Below are 16,779 nucleotides of genomic sequence, written 5' to 3' on the forward strand. Positions count from 1 at the left end.
CCAACCAAAGAACGGTAGTAGGAAGTACATTCACGATCTGTAACCAAAGTTGACTTTACCCAGGTTAAGTCAGGGGAGCCCTGAGGAAAAAGGGCAAGATTTCATAATAGGTAACCACGCTTACTTCAATCTTTACACTATGCCCTGAGATGAAGGCTACTACCATCCTGTGCATAGTAAAGCATGGAACAAGGGGTAGGTAGGCATTGAATGAAGCTCATTTTTTAGCTGTAGATTGATCTCAATGGAGCACCGATTTTATCTCCTAGATGGTGCCGCCTTACTTTTACTAGAGTGTCTTGCCTACAAGGCCCATTTAGAGTCTTGGGTCTGTCCTGTGACTTTACTACTGCCCCATTCCGGGATTATTGTTGTTGTTGTTGTTGTTATTGCCTCAACTATACACTTAAAATGTCAGTCAATGAATCTGTACTCTTCCGGCATCTAAAATGTGTTGTTCACAGCCTTTGATGATGAGAAAGCAGATTCTATTATAATCCGTTCTTCCCTGCCACTGCTAATCAGATCAAGGCAGGTCACTGGATTCTGGTGTGCCTGGCTTGATGTGAAAATGGGAGCTCCAAGTAGTTCCTTCAGAATGTAAGTTCTAGAGTAAGACTCTCATGATGGAAACCTTGACTGTTCCATTCACTAGCTACAGGGAGCAAAACAACTCGAGTGGAAACTTCTTTGAGATTCCACCCTTCCCTCCTAAATGCTGCCACTTAATAACCTGACCAGGAAACTCTAGTGAGGTTCAGGACTCCACAACTGGCTCTTTCTTTGTCCCATAGTGGGACTCTGGACCATTATTTGTTTTGGGTATGGCAATACATCTTCCCACTTTGACTATATTAAGTATCAATTCTCTTCATAGTAGTGAACATTTCTTTAAAAAAATAAGAGTCCTTGGTCAAATAAGTCAGAGAACATTCATTTAAAATTATAGAGTTGGAGGACATTCATTTAAGATTAGATTTTCTTATCTCAGAGTCATATGCATATCGATGTCTATTTGTACACATACGAAGTGTCAGAGACTTTGCATGCCTAATTCACTACAGAGTTTTTCTTTTGAAGACATCTTATAGTACTCCCATGTTACAAAGTAGAGTTTGGGAAACGCTGGTTTTGAAGAGTGACTCTGCTGTTTAAGTAAAAGAAGGAACTCTTTACGTACAGCAAGAGCTGCACGAAGCCTTTTGTAAATCAGTTTTAGCTTTCAATGGAGGGAGGAGAAGACAAATGGAGATTCACAGAGCAGCTGAAGTCTAGTTTGCCAGAGATCAGTCTTTGTTCTGTAAAGGTCTTCAGGGGATTAGGTGAAGCCCATCATATTAGGGAAGGTAATCTGTTTTTACTCACAGTCTACTGTGTTCAAATGTGAATCTTGTCCAACAAACACCCTCATAGAATTTTCTCTTTTCATTCCTCCTTTATCCTCCAACTTGTGATCTTGTACTTGTGAAGCAAGAACTTTGCATTCTCTTGACATTTGCTTTGAGTTGATTTTTCAGATTACGTTTTTACTGGCCAGGGCTGCAATCATACTATGAATCTTCTACTTCTACTTCCAGCATAGTTGGAATTACAGGTGTGTGTCATGTTATCAAGTCTCTAGTAAAAAATATTTCATCAGATATAGGAGCAATAAAGTTGACACATGAAATCTGTTACCACATCCACCAAGAGTCTGTGTCAGATTTCTGATCTGCAGAACTCTAAGGCAGTTCCCATCTTTCCTCCATCTCTGGGGCTATTGTAAACTTCATTGTATATTTAGCTTCACCAGCTGGGCATACAGACAATATTTGGCAAACAGGCAGCCCTGATGTAATATAATCTCCCAAATACAAATTAGCAAGAGCCTTTTTCCCAAAGCTTCTATCCTCCTAGGCCCTCCAACAGACTTAAACTCTTTTAAGTATAATTTTTCTTAGTGCTTGTTAACTATACAAAAGGGTTTTTATTGTGATATTTCCATCCATGCATATAATCTATGATCAAATTCACCTTCTCTATTGCTCTTTCTTATCCTCTGTTCCCCTTCTTCTTACAATGTTTAATATGTTTCATTTTTCTATTTTCCTTCATGTCTATGCAGATATAATAGTCATAGTCACCCAAGGCCTTCTCTTCTCTCCCCGACCTCTTCCTGCCTTGCTGGTCTCACCCACAAACAGCCTCTCTCCTTTGCAAGGGATCTTTGTGTTTGCCCAGGTATTCTCTTTGAGTAGATCACCTTCTCCTTTAAAGTCAAAGATACCAACTTGGCCAGAGATGAGCTTTGTCATTATGGCTGAACTAATTTCTTCTTCTGTAATTGTTTCTTCCATCTTCATTCCCCACTCATACCATGTCATCTTCTTACCTTATTCTTGTCCTGTTTCTATGCAGCCAGGGCCAGGCCAGGCCTCTTCAATGTCTGACATTACAACAAACAGAATTTTGTCCCTGAGTAGAGCAAGAAGTCCTTATTTACCTCTTCGAAATGTATGGCTTATTACTTCTTCCTTCCCAGGACTGTCCTTTTTCTTCAGCAGAATGACAACAATGGTATTCATTTCCTACAGCATTCCATTTGTAAGATACTATCTGAATTCAGGAGCCCACCAAGATTAGGATTAGTGCACAAAGAAGTCGAATGGTACATTTTCCAAAGTCATAGCTATTCAGGCTTATCGATGGTTACTTTCCTAAATTTTAGTTAAGATTTTTTGGAATTAAAAAGATTTTTTTAAAAAGAAATAAATGTAAGATGACTAAGCTCAGAGCCTGCTTCTTTGTGTTCTACAATCACATATCTAGGAAACTATCTTTTCTTTAAGGTTCAGTAACTTTAAAATAAACAAAATGATTAATAAACATGGCTCTGGGAGAAACATCTGCCTCCCAGAGGATGAGACAATGTTCTGGGGAGTTGGCAGATAAGCTTTGATATGAAAAATAGTTTTGCTTCAGGAAACACAGAGAGGGAGTTTGTAATATTTGCTTCCTGTTTTCAATATGGCAAAAAAAATACAGGTAGCTGTTAACGAAGCAGAACATTGCTATGAGAACAGAAAGTATTTGATTTAACTAGCCTTCACAGAGCCAAATTGTTTTCCTCTTCCTTCCTTGGCTTTTCTTCAGTCTTGTAGGCTGGATTTATTTCTTTTATCTTTTACCTTTTATCTTTTAAAGTGCGGCTGTGCCCCCATGCTTCTCCTGAACAAAGCTTATATCTGGGAGATCTCATGGCTCAAATATCATGAAGTGGTGTTCACGCCAGGTTTGAACCTCAGAGCCACCCATCCACTTTGCACAATTTGTCTCCCTGTATTTTTAAAAAACATTTCAAACGCAGTGTATTATCAGGACACTCTTCCTGTCCCTGCCTTAAGCTCACTAGCTGCCTATTTCTTGGCAAATTCTGACAAGAATCCCTTATCAGATGAATAAGTGTTCATAAAATTTTGAGTCATTTGTTCATATGTAAAATGAAAGTAGTTAAGATTGCTGAAGAAAGTTTTGTGAAACAAATGATGGCCAGAATGAAACATACAGCAATGTTTGACATGAAGAGAACATGTGAAAACCGAAGAGAATTCTTAAAGAGACGTCACTGAGGAACAGTCAAGCAGGAAAAAGAAGTTAGGAAATGGTAGAATTTCGAGAAATGAATCACTGACACTGATGGAGGTACAGTTGAACAGGGGAGATGGGAACAACCTTTGTCATAGTTATTTCAGTTAGAGAGGAAAGATGTTTTGATGGGCCAACAGTGTCTGAGTCGTGAGAACTTAAAGATAGAATGCAAAGTATGTACTTTAAAGAAAGTTGCCCCAAAAGAAATCAGGGATAGTTAAAAATGTTGACAAGCCGAGAGTGTGAAATAAGAGGCAGAGTGCTTGCTTAGTGTTTAGTTAAAACCCCGATAGTTGCAAAATTAAAACATTTGGAAAAAATAAAAACTTGAGATTGAGGCATGCAGCACTAGTGGCTCCTGCCTATAATCCTAGCTACTTACAAGTGTGAGATCTGATGATCAAGGTTCAGTGGTAAACTAGGAAGACAAATAACCAGCAAAAAGCTAGAAGTGGAGTTAGTGGCTCAAGGGAATAGTGTACCAACCCTGAATGAAAAGGCTGAGTGAGACTAAGCTCTGAGTTCAAGCCTCAGTATTGGAAAAAATATACTTACAATGAATGCTTACTAAAGGAGGGCTAAAAGTTAATAGAAATGGAGTTCACGTATTTATGGATATCATATATATCTACATATAGGGAGATCATATATCATATATATCATATATGTATATATATAAACATATATAGTACAGAGAAATTTGTATGGCCACTATCTACTACTGGGTACTTGATCCAAGACAAAGATGGAGAAGTTAATTTTGAATTGGAGAAGACAGTTCTTTCCCCAAAAATAAAAGAGAGGGAGTAAGAGCTGAATTAGTCAGCATTTTATGTTTAACCGAAAGTCAACTCAATTGGGCTATGGTAGAAATAACTGAAGTTCAACCATATCTAGTCCCTTTGCCCTCAGGGGTTACAGAAAATCAGACTTTCTAGTTCCCTTGCACATCACCAAGAATGTGACTTTCCCAGCTAATGGCAGAAGTCATTAGTCACTTTCAAGGTCACACAATGAAAACTTGTGTGGAATTTTTAGTCTATTTGACTCTGTGATGTCCTGGTAGTTGACAAAAATCATGAGTAGAAATGGTCTAGCCAGGAGACACAGGATACAGAGCTTCTGAGAGAGCAAACAGAGGACATTTAGTCTTTTGAATTACAACTTGAAACTATGATAACAGAGTGAGGAAGAAACTTCTGTTGCTTAGATCCTCTGATATTTGAATGTCATTACAATAGCATACTTGGTTCATCCTGATGAAATCCTGTCGAGAAAATTAAAGCAACTGAAATGATTTTGCTAAGTGTAAAGTGGAGGTATCAATAACTGGGTAACTACAGCCAGTAATTTTGTGTCTGTTGGAACAGAGATGTGTACGGGTTTAACAGATAATGCATGCAGAAGGTATCAAAAGACTTTTGGTAATGGCAATGAAACTTTCTCCAGAGGACTTGGGAATGGAGTATTAATATGTCCAATGGGAAATTCCCAGTGACTTTGTGGGTGATGTTAGGATGAGGATAAAAGACTGAACAAAATATCCCCCTTTCACTGAAAATGGCAAAGTCCATACATGTGAAAATATCAGTAATAATCAGGTGAGGTGCACTTTAAAGGATCAAGCACCCCAGGGGAGGAAAGGGAGGAAGGAAGTATTCTTGTTGATCTAGAAGAAAGTAGTTCCCAACTTCAGACTATAGAGAATGGGAACATTAGAGAATACAAGACCTTAAGGAAAATTGTATTTCATTTAAGATTTCATTTAAGACAAGACTATGGAAGATACAAGAAAATATATTTGCTTTAGATTGTAGACTGAAAGGTCAAAATTGAAACAAGAACAAAGCAGCCAACTGAAAATATGCTTTGGTGACAGTTAATAACAAACTTGACACTCTACAAAATTGTATCCCTGACAAAGAAGCCGACTTGAGAAACAATTCCAGAACATGCAGGAAATGAAAAGGTCTGAACAGGAAAAGAGAGCTCTAACCTTTGAATAATAGATACTTCAAAAGAATGCTTACCGTTAATAATAAATGAGACAATATATGTAAAATTCTTGGTGAATGTTCAAAATATCAGACTTTATTAACATTTTCACAGAAGAACAAGCACGCTGCCTTTCACCTACACTGAAACCTATGTCAGCCCTGTGAACTAAGTCAGGTGTAGTTCAAGTTGATGAACCTCATGTCTAAACTAATCGTAGTGAAACATCTCAGATACTGTAGGCAGCTTAATAAAGATTCTACCTGAAATTTGTCAATTGTATCAAATTCTTTCTGGAATCCATAGTGTGTTCACCAGTGTTAGCACTATAATAGATTATATTATGTATGCATGTCTCTGCAGAAGAGGAAGGGGAAACATATATCTTGAGGATTAAGAAGTACTAACCTGGGATAGTTGTCCATTTCAACACCATCTCTGCTATAAACTCTCCAACAAGTTAACACCATCTGGACAGGGAAGGAGAGAGGATCTGGTTTAGGATATGAAGTGGGGTTGTAGTTGCTGAATTTGGGAAGACAGAGTAACAGAGTTCTGGTTTTGATAGGTTTGGAGAAAGCTTATGCTTTGTGGTATGACTTCTGGGGCCTGTACAAAGTATCAAGGCCCAGCAGGGGGAGCCACAGTGCTAGTTGAAAGGGGATCTCAACCAACCTCTGATGTCTACCTGGGATTGAGAGATAATGACAAGAGACTAAGGCACAAATGAAACATGTACTATTAATGTTATGGTGTTAAAGTCTGCAATCCTAGTTTCAGTGGGTTTCTCACAAATATCTTCTTTGGAACCTGGGCCCTTTCTTCATAGTCAGGTCCCATGTTACAATAAAAGGAACAAATACTTCACATTATGGCATAGGTTGATTATGCCAATATAGTATTGGACAAAGTAACAAACCATTTGAGAATATGTATTGATGGCTCTAATTATACAAAGTTCAAAATTAGCAAAATAGAACTAGTTTACATGTATGTACAAAAGTGATAAAACAAAATGGAAATGCAAAGGTCTGGTTTTCTGAATAGACTTAATTTTCTGATAATCGTTTTCTCTGGCAGTCTGGAGTTGTGATGGAGGAGAAAACAGGAGATTGGAGAATTTTCCTAGCTCTTAACCTGGTATATGATTACATGGGTAGTGACTTTATGATAATTTTTAAATCATATCTATGTATTTTTCTAAACTATTTTCATATGTTATATGCCTCCTGAGACAAGAAGATGTGTTATGTTGAAGCCCTAATCTCCAACTCATCATTCTGTAAATTTGTTTGTGAAGAAGATTGTTGTAAAAATACTTACATAAACATGAGGTTGTACAAGAGTAGGTATGACTCCTGTGCTGAAGAAGATGACCACATGTGAAGGTACAGAGGCACAGAGAGGCTGCCATATAATGATAATGGAAATGGCAGAGCATGAAATAACAAGTCTACAAGCAAAGGAACAGCAAGGATTAGTGGCTCTCATTAAAACCTAAGACAGAGGTGGAGACAGAGGCTGCTTCAAAGTTCTGAGAAGGAACTGACCTTGTCCTCATTTTAATTTTAGAATTTCTGGTCTCCAGAGTTATATGCACAAATTTCTGTTATTCGAAGTAATCTAGTATGAGACATTTTATTATAGAAGCTTTTGGAAATGAATACATTATACTTTCAAGGTAAAATATTTGTAAAAGTTCCCAGGAGTTCAAGTTTCTGAGCTCTAATTTCTTAAATAAATCATAAAACCCTGAAAAAAATTAATCAATCACTCCTGTATTTCATATGCCTAGGAAAACTTGCTCTCAAAAGACACAACTCGAAGTATAAAAATAAAGATCTGCTATTTAGAAAAGCCAACGGTGCTACATATCTAGTTGTACCAAGAGGTCAAAGATCAATTGTAAATGTCCAAGTCCATTAAAAAATAAAGGATGTGATTTGTTCCAGGTTGGCCTGTAAAAGTTTTATTCTGACCCTTTGATTCTCTTCCTTACTGGAAATTCTCCAGTGTCCAAAATGACCCCACACATGGCTTCTGGGAAGACGTCCTTATTTATTCCATTTCACTCCGGAGCAAAGCCTTGACCTGAATGAAGACCTTACCCAGAACCCTTCCAGGGCAGAATACTGATGAAAAGAGCCACTGTGAATGACGGCCTGTGGTTACAGTATTGCCTTCCGCAATTTAGAAAATCAACCATCTCAGAATCCTGAACTAAGAGTTCTTGCAAACCACAGTGGAGAGTTAATCCTGCATAGGATTCTGACTGAGCTTGCTTGCAGGAGAATTGCCTTTCTTGAATCTTGAGTATGTTCATATGCTTGGGGGTAGGGGTTAGGGCATAAAAAAGGAAATATCAGAGATATTCACAGAGAAAAGATATTTTAACATTACAAAATGCAACATTATTTTTTAAAATACTTTCTGGTTTTCATATGCCGAGTAAGAGTAATGCACACAAATTCTTTTCCTGCAGAAAAGCAGTAATGAGGTAGAATGGCAGAGTAATTTGAAATCAAATCTTGGTTCTCCTGCTTACTAGTTTAGTGCACTGTTGGACAATTGTTAACCTAAGTTAAAATTTCTTCTTCCATAAAAGTAGGATTAAAACTGTACATACTGCAGAGTTGCTAGAAAGATTTCATGAGATAGTAGATGGAAAGCATTTAGTTTAGAATGTTGCCCAAGGTAAAATGCCCAGGGTAAATTAGGCAGAGAAGGAAAATTGCACCTTCTCAAATTGACCATTCCCCTACTTAACATTCCTTATCAGAAAAATAAAATGCACCTTGCTTTCTTGGTCAGCTAAATAGTGGATTGAAATAAGATAATTTTTAAGAAGATTCTCAAGCACAAAAAAAGGTATGTATTTGTGATATCTTTTGTCAACCCCAATTCGAATATGCTATAATCTCTGAATTATTTTCTTTCTTACAATATCTATTTCTATTGTACTAGCTTTTACCCTTTTCAATGCAAAATATGACCTTTAGATTAGTTTGGCAGCATGAGTGTGTGTGTGTGTGTGTGTGTGTGTGTGTGTGTGGTCACTGTATTCCAAAGAGTTAGTTCTAATACTAAGATGTCAGCCTGGGAGCTGGAAAATTTATTCAAGCCCTTCCAGTTTGCCTGCACATACTTTTAGGTTCACTTGCTTTGAAAGAGAAGAGAAATATCATTTTGTAAAACATTCAAAACAATTGATTTTTCCCCCAAACCCACTTGCACAAGCTTCATAATTTCCAATATAACCTTTATTTTAATGGTGTTTCTCATTTTTTAATTGATAAAAAGCTGTTCAATCACAGAAATCATTTGGTATTTCCAAATCTGCCTTGGAAGGTAAGAACTGAAGTTCAACAGTGCCATTCCAGAACTTGTGGCAGAAATGCCTTCCTCCTCTCCCTGGATGTCCAGTTGTTCCAAAGAGCGGCTTCCTTACGCACCGCTTGAGTGAGAATGGCAAACTTGGTCTCAACTTCTTGCCTGCCTCGATTTCCCTTAGGCGCTGATGTGAACTTGAAGACCAACAACCAGGATGAGGAGACGCCCCTGCACACGGCTGCCCACTTCGGTCTATGGGAGCTGGTGGCCTTCTACGTGGAGAATGGCGCCGTGGTGGACAGCGTGAATGCCCACATGGAGACGCCGCTGGCCATCGCCGCGTACTGGTCCCTCCGCTTTAAAGAGCAGGAGTACAGCAGGGATCACCACCTCATCTGCCGCACCCTGCTGGACCACAAAGCCGAGGTCAACGCCCGTGACGATGACTTCAAATCTCCCCTGCACAAGGCAGCCTGGAATTGCGACCACGTGCTCATGCACATGATGCTGGAAGCTGGGGCCGAGGCCAATCTCGTGGATATCAACGGGTGTGCTGCCATCCAGTATGTGCTCAAAGTCACATCCGTGCGGCCTTCAGCCCGGCCTGAGATCTGCTACCAGTTGCTGTTGAACCATGGAGCGGCCACCATCTACCCGCCACAGTTCCACAAGGTGAGGGTGGTCCCAGGGTTGGGGAAAGCGGGAGCAGACTCAAGTGGCTGGCTTGGTCTGAGAATGTCCAATTTGTTGGAAGCTTAAGTCCTCCGACAAAATACTTGTGTCTATTCAGCCTTCCACTGACAACACTTAGCCTGAGCTACTTCATCTTAGACCAGGTCTGTGTGAAATCTGGGCCTCAGACCTGGGAATGAGCCCAAGGGTGGCAAATAGTATCTCCCTCCCCCTCGTTGTGTGAAAAACCTGGTGAACTGACAGTGGCTCCCTTGCAGGACTGAAGTTTGACTTCTAGACAGATGAATGGGGCCCCTGGAAGGCACACTTACTTTTCCAAATTCCTTTAGTCTAAAGATGATTCGACTTGCCAGTTGCAGTGGCTCATGACTGTAATTCTAGCTACGTGGGAGGTGAGAATCAGGGAATTGCAATCCAAAGACCAGCCCCAACAACAATGCTTTTGGATGCAAAGAATATGTTTGTATAAAAACTGCAGTCTTAGAACTGAGGTGAAACTAGCAGAACCTGTGGGAATGTCTGTAGCTTGTATTCCCAGTGCACTGTTGCCAATAGCTGTTAGTTCTCTGAATATCTATGGCTTAAAGTTGCATTGTTTGTTTTTGAATCATACATTGGCATTCTGACTTGACCAAGACAACAATTGTTAACGAGCTCTATGCCAAATCTACAACACAGTAGTTTAGGTTATACATAAGATTGTTCCTGTTTTTAATTTTCATCTATGCTTTGTCATATGCACTTGTTTGTTCTAGACTTAGCCATGCTGTTTATCTGAGGAATAAAGAAACATGGATTTGGGGGTCAAACTTGGGTCATACTAATTACAAAATAGGAGACTGAGTAAATAACTTAAACTTCTTAACCTTCATTTTCCTGTTCTGCAAAACAGGTACACCATGCTTCCATGCTTTGGCAAAAGAGTGCTAACACAATCTTTCACCAGGAAGAAATTCAGTCTATTGGGAATGCACACAAATACACTCAGACTCCAGAGGATGGCACTACTCTTTTCTTTAGACCATTTTTCATTCTTACAGTGTCCCCTCTCTTGCCTCCACTCCTCTTCCTTCATCTATCAACCTCTCTCTGTCTCTATCTTGCTCTTTCTCCTTCCACCTCTATTAGTTTGTGCACATTTCATAGTGGAAATTCTAGATGATAGGAAATACAGCTCACTCCACAAAGCATGTTTTGCATATATTGATGCTGTTTGGCTACCTTCCTGTCAGAGTGAAAGGATGGAGTGGGACACAGGGCTCAAAGAGGTCAGAGAAACATATTGCATCAGTTAGCTTGAGTCATAGCAGCCTTCTTATTAGGTTGTTTTGGGAATTAAATAACCCTTGCTAAGTGCTGAGCATGTTGTTGAGTGCCTAGTAGGTATTATAACTATTAGGTCTGATTAGGATGATCCTCGCATTATGACGATCACACACGTCATCACTGTCAAGTAGTAGAACCAGTAGACTCAGAGGCGTCTTGACCCACAGAAGCCTTCTCAGAAGGTAAAGATAAGATATACATGAAGGCTGCCTAGAGACCCAATGTTGATTTGTGTCTTGAAGCTCACTGATGCTTTGGTGAAATGAGTTTTTGATCAACAGTGTTTCTGTTATTTCCTCCAGCATGGGGAGGAAACTCTCTGTCAGATATCAGTGAGAATGGTAAAGAGAGAAGCTTGGTGGCTGTGGTCATGAGTCCTGGCTTTACTATTTACCTACTGTATTGACCATGTTCCTTTATGTCTCAGAACCCACATTTCTCTTCTGATCAGTGAAGGTGATAATGTGAGCTTTTCAGGAACATCCTTGCAGGAAATATGTCTACCAAGAGACCAGCTATGGTGTTCAACCACACCATTTTCTTTCTTCCTCTTCTTCACAAGATATGCTCTTGCTGAAGTACATGAATCTTTCCCGCACTACCTCTAGTTAGTGGCTTCACAAGCCTATGAAATATGCTGATTGAAGTATCTGTCACAAGGAACTTTTTATCTACATCAACACTTTCATAGTCATTTCTGTTTGCTCCAACTTCTAGTTTGGCTATATATGAAAGAGATTTAAGGTAGGGCTGGCAACTGATGGCTGGCTGGTATTATAAACATTTTTTGGTTGCTATCAGGAAGAATGTGCAAGACAGCTGGCCACCTTCCAAAGGAAAAAGTAAAGAAAAACTACTCAATTTACCATGCAGATGCTTGAAAGTGATTCAAAACAATTCCACAGCCAGACTTTCCAGAGAGAAAGTCATTTTTACGACAAGCAAAAGGACTGACTCATTTATCCAGAAGATAAAGTGATTTGTTCTTTCATGGATGGGGAATTCAGTTTCCTTATTTACACGAGCAAGGTCAGAGCTGAAGATGCAGTCTTCCAAATATAAGGCAAATATGTGCAGGATGTATTTCACTGAGAGCCAATGTATAAATTACATAAGCAAGGGGAAAAAGAGAATTATAGGGTCTGCAATTGCTTTCCAGGGTACAAAAGGACATTTGATTTTTTTTCTCCAAGCATAATTCAGCAGGAAGTGACACCCTGGGGAACCAAGATTGGGCTTTTTTCTAGGGCAAGAAAGACATTTTTCTTGAGGAGGGAAAGGTAGGAATGTGAAGATTTGGGGAAGGCAAGGATAATTTCTGCTGCTGAATAAGGCTGTATGAAGCCCAGTTACAAGAAGTTCCCTTTACCTTTAAGCATCTTACTATATATAAATACATCAGTATATGAAGGTAGTATATGAAAGTAGACGTAGCTTTAGGATATCTTCACTGAAGTGACTTGAAAGTGTCATTGGATTGGCAGAATGTCAAGGAGACTTACCTTGAGTCTGTGAGGTTTTGTTTCTTTTCTTTTATTGTTTTTGCCAGTCCTGGGGCTTGAACTCATGGGCCTGAGCACTGTCCTAGGGTTTTCTCAAAGCTAGTGCTCTACCACTTGAACCACAGCACCACTCTGCCTTTTTCTGTGTACATAGTACCGATGACTCAAACCCAGAGCTTCGTGCATGCTACCCAAGCACTCTACCACAAGGCCACACTCCTGGCCCTGAATCTGTTTTCTTAATATGTGGTATCTTCCTTTATGCTAGGGAGGGCTATAAAATTCTTTCTAGTTGTCATTGCAGTAGAAACTTCTTTTTTTTGTTTAAATATTCTATGATGGGGGAATAGAGTCAGTCACAGAGACTCACAGAAAGTGAAGATTCAAGCTGGGAGTTTAGCCTAGTGGTAGAGTGCCTGCCTAGCATGCACCAAAACCAGGGTTCAATTCCTTGGTACCACATACATAAAAAAATGCCAGAAGTGGTGCTGTGCTCAAGTGGTAGAACTCTAGCCTTGAGAAAGCTCAAGGACAGTTCTTAGCCCCTGAGTACAAGCAAAATGAAACGAAACAAAACAAAAAACCCAGAAAGTGAAGATCCCACACGTTTTCCATTCCCCAGCCTGCTCAGCGCAAGGAGGAGGCAAGGGCCCCCCCTTGATGATTCACAATGACCTTTTGCTATTAGGTGGCCCAGATTCCTGGAAGTCAATGTAAAGCGATGACTTACAATTTGCCAACTGTAAAGGTTCTTTAGCTATTTCCTGATGAACTAATTACTGAGATCTCCAAAAATATACCACTCTGTCTTAAATCTAGAAGAAGCCCAAAACGCTAGTGTAGAAGGAGCTGCTGTCTTTTTTGATAATCAAGTCTTCCATTAGCAGAAAACTAAGTAGTAAAAGTGTTGACACAAGCTAATGACTGCATCAGAATCTTTAGACTTTGTGAATCTAAAGACTGCAAATACTGGGATTTGACATTACCTCTTTTTTTTTAACCCTAATGAAAAGTGAGAAGTCATCTTCCTGTGATATACAGGTACAGATAGAAGTATCAAGTCTGTGATGTTGGATTGCTAAACTATGGATGCATCATATTTCTGCATGTACAATTTTGTGTAATTGTTTCTGAAAAGGAGTTCGAAGTAGGGTTACCAATGAAATACTGAGTGCTGAGTTAAATGTGTAGTTCAGATAAATAATAAGTAATTGGTAACATATTTTAGCAGTATTGGGAAAACACTTGCACTAACATTGTCAGACTGTATAGAATTCAAATTTAACTGGGTACCTTAAGTGAATGTTTACTATGAATGGCACCCACCCTAGCTGAAAAGAAGGTAATGGTTTCAAGGGGAGAATGACATTTGGCTGCATTTTCTTCTGCTCTGTTTCTCTGTGTGTTCAGTGCTTGCAAAGGCTGGGAGGTAAGAAATACCTGAGGGTATATAAAGATTGTTTTTTTATAACCATTTTGGTCCCCATGAAGAGAGACAGCATAGTATAGGAATTAATGCACAATGTAGAATTCAGTTGGTGAATCAATAAGAGAGATAAATATTGGCTAACTACTATATACTTTAAATATTCTAGTCATTGTGATTTGCATTCAAGGCCTCAGTGTCTCGTTTAGCTTTCTGCTCACAAGTGACATGATACCACTTAAGCCACATTTTCAGTCTGGCTTTATGCTGATTCATTGGAGATAAGATATTTTTGTCCATACTGGCTTTTAACCACAGTTCTCCAAGTCGTAACCTCCTGAGTTGCTAACATAACTGTATCACTTATTGTTGCCAGAATACGCTCTTTTTTAAAAAAAATCTAGAATAAATATTATTTATTGGTACAAGACTTGGACTCATTTCACCTACCATCTCTGTATTGATGGCTAAAATTTATCTCATATTGATTCCTCAACTAATTATCACCATACTTCTTACAACAGATCATCTTTCTAGAAAGGATATGTCTATGAAATTTTATAAAATAGATGCTATTTTCAAATTACTTATTAGCAAAATCCTTGGCTCCACAAAGAGATTGGTTTTGAAATTTCAACAGAACTTAGGCTTCCATTTCCTTATCACAAACTTCAGGAGATGAAATTATCTTCAGTGTTTCTTACAACTCTAGCTGTCCGTGGTACTATGATGGCAGTAGTTTGAAACTAGTGTTCAAGTGTTAAAGCAGTTTCAGCTTTTCTCTGTCACTCTTACATGCACATACATATTGACTATCGTTTTCCTTAGCTTGAAAGAAGAAAAAATCTCTACTTTCCTCTGTCTTCCAGGACCACAGCTTTGGAAAATTATTGGACCATTCTGACAGTCAGAAATTCAGATAAAAGTCCTTGTAGTTGACTTTCTGTAGACTAGAATGGCTAAAGCTTCACAGGTCCCAATGGCAATGAGTTACTGGCTCTGTCCACCTGCTTATCTTGTGGTGGATGATGGAGTAAGACTGTTCTTTGTTTAGATCTAGCATAAAAAGCCAAGATCAGACATACAAGAAACCCAGAATACATATGTGAATGTATCTTCTCATGAACAAATATTTATGTGGTGCTTTTTGGCCTTTGTTACTAGGCAGCACAACTTTGATGTCTTTGCTACTTTAAAACTTTGTGGTGTACCTTCAGCATGTGACTGACTGTGCTTCTTAAATCTGGGGACAACGCAAACTTTCAGTATTTCACAAGACCTGAATATAAATTCATCAGAATTTTTGAGAGCTTGATTGTAAGATGTATTATTAACAATTAAGTAATTTAAACTTGTGAGTAAAGTGTACCGAAAGTAAAGAATACATATTTTAAAGACACATTACTTCTTCCTTCTATATTTTCTAATGTGGCTCTTTATTCCTGATGGAGATGGGTATTGGTGTGCCATTTAGAGAAGATCTGCATCTCTGATATCTGTCACCTCTGTTGTCTTCAGGAGGGAAGTTTGGAAACTTTGCCCTCCCTTCACCTTGCCTTCTTACTGCACTTAGAAAACTGATGAGCTGGAGAAAGAACTGTGTTTACTTGGGGAGCTTTGAGTCTGGAGGATATTTGAAATCTTTGTTCTGTGTACCAAGTTTTGGGGACTGACTGCTTTCAGAGGGAGGCCTGCAGTTTTCTGATACCAAATTAGTTTTATGGGAGAGGATTAGAAGCTGTAAATGGCTATAACTAAACATTATAGATGGTCCATTTCATCAGTAATTAAGATGAATTTGTGATCGGAGATATTTTGTCATCTTCATCTTTTATTTTGTCAGTGCATGAATTCAGGGCCTGGTGTTGTCTCTGAGCATTTTTGTTCAAGACTAACACTCTACCACTGTGAGCCACAGCTCCACTTCTGGTTGTCTGGTGTTTAATTGGAGATAAGATCTCATGAACTCTGCCCAAGCTGGCTTTGAACTCTGATGGCCAGATCTCAGCCTCCTGAGTAGCTAGGATTCCAGATGTGAGCCACCAGTGCCCGGTTATCTTCAAATCATTTTTTAGGTATATATGTTTTTATTATTATTTTTTTAATTAGTTTTTTTTCTTTTTTCCCTGCCCCCTACCTCCACACCTCATCTTGTTTTCCCCCTTCCCTATCCAATTTCAAATAACCAAATACAAATATATCCAATATATCAGATAACAATATGAGATAACCAAGGTACAGTCAAAGAGATGAGAGATAACATAGTACATTAAGGACAATGATCACTCATTATATGGCTTTTGTTTTTATATCCTAGAGGTCCTTTCATTTAGCATCACACTGTATGGCCTTATCTTTATATTATTTTTAAATTGAATCTTAATTCAGAAAGGAAGGTTTGTTTTTTTTTTAATTGAGTTTAAATATCATCCTGCACATGAAGACCTGGAAGGCCTTAAAGATGAAGGTGGGGCAGGTACAAGTGTTCATGCTGTACTTTTTCATGTTCAGTTCCTTGTCTGTTTCATATTACCTAACTCTCAGTAAACTGGCCTAACCAAATCTGGTAATATTCAATCTGTCATTGTCTCTCCAGTCTTCTAGTCATAACTCAATTCTATGTACTCTCTTCACAAGGTGTCTTCGACTCTGACAATGCCTGGGTTTTACTTTGGAGTCATGCAGACATGAGTATGAATTCTACTAGTTAGATGATTGGTAATTTAAGATTTTCTTAGAATTTAGTTTTAAATCTGTGAGACTGGGCTGATGATAGGTCCAACCTCATTATAGACCATTGAAGATTGAGCAAGCTAGTTAAAGTATGTAAAAAGTCATCATAACCCCTCGTACATAGTCTTCAATATAATAATATATAAT

The 16,779-nt window shown here is 38.7% G+C and overlaps 1 protein-coding gene across 1 annotated transcript in view; it reads left to right on the forward strand.

The window, feature by feature from the left end:
• Nucleotides 1-16,779, forward strand: part of Asb4 (ankyrin repeat and SOCS box containing 4) — a 47,916-nt gene that overhangs the window by 26,032 nt on the left and 5,105 nt on the right. Inside the window, exon 3 of the mRNA XM_090332350.1 lies at nt 9,134-9,624. Coding sequence (XP_090188476.1) covers nt 9,134-9,624 — 491 coding nt within the window. The remainder of the gene's footprint in view (nt 1-9,133; nt 9,625-16,779) is intronic.

Source organism: Megascapheus bottae, chromosome 5 (assembly GCF_031878675.1).
Source record: "Megascapheus bottae isolate mThoBot1 chromosome 5, mThoBot2.hap1, whole genome shotgun sequence".
Lineage (NCBI taxonomy): Eukaryota > Metazoa > Chordata > Mammalia > Rodentia > Geomyidae > Megascapheus > Megascapheus bottae.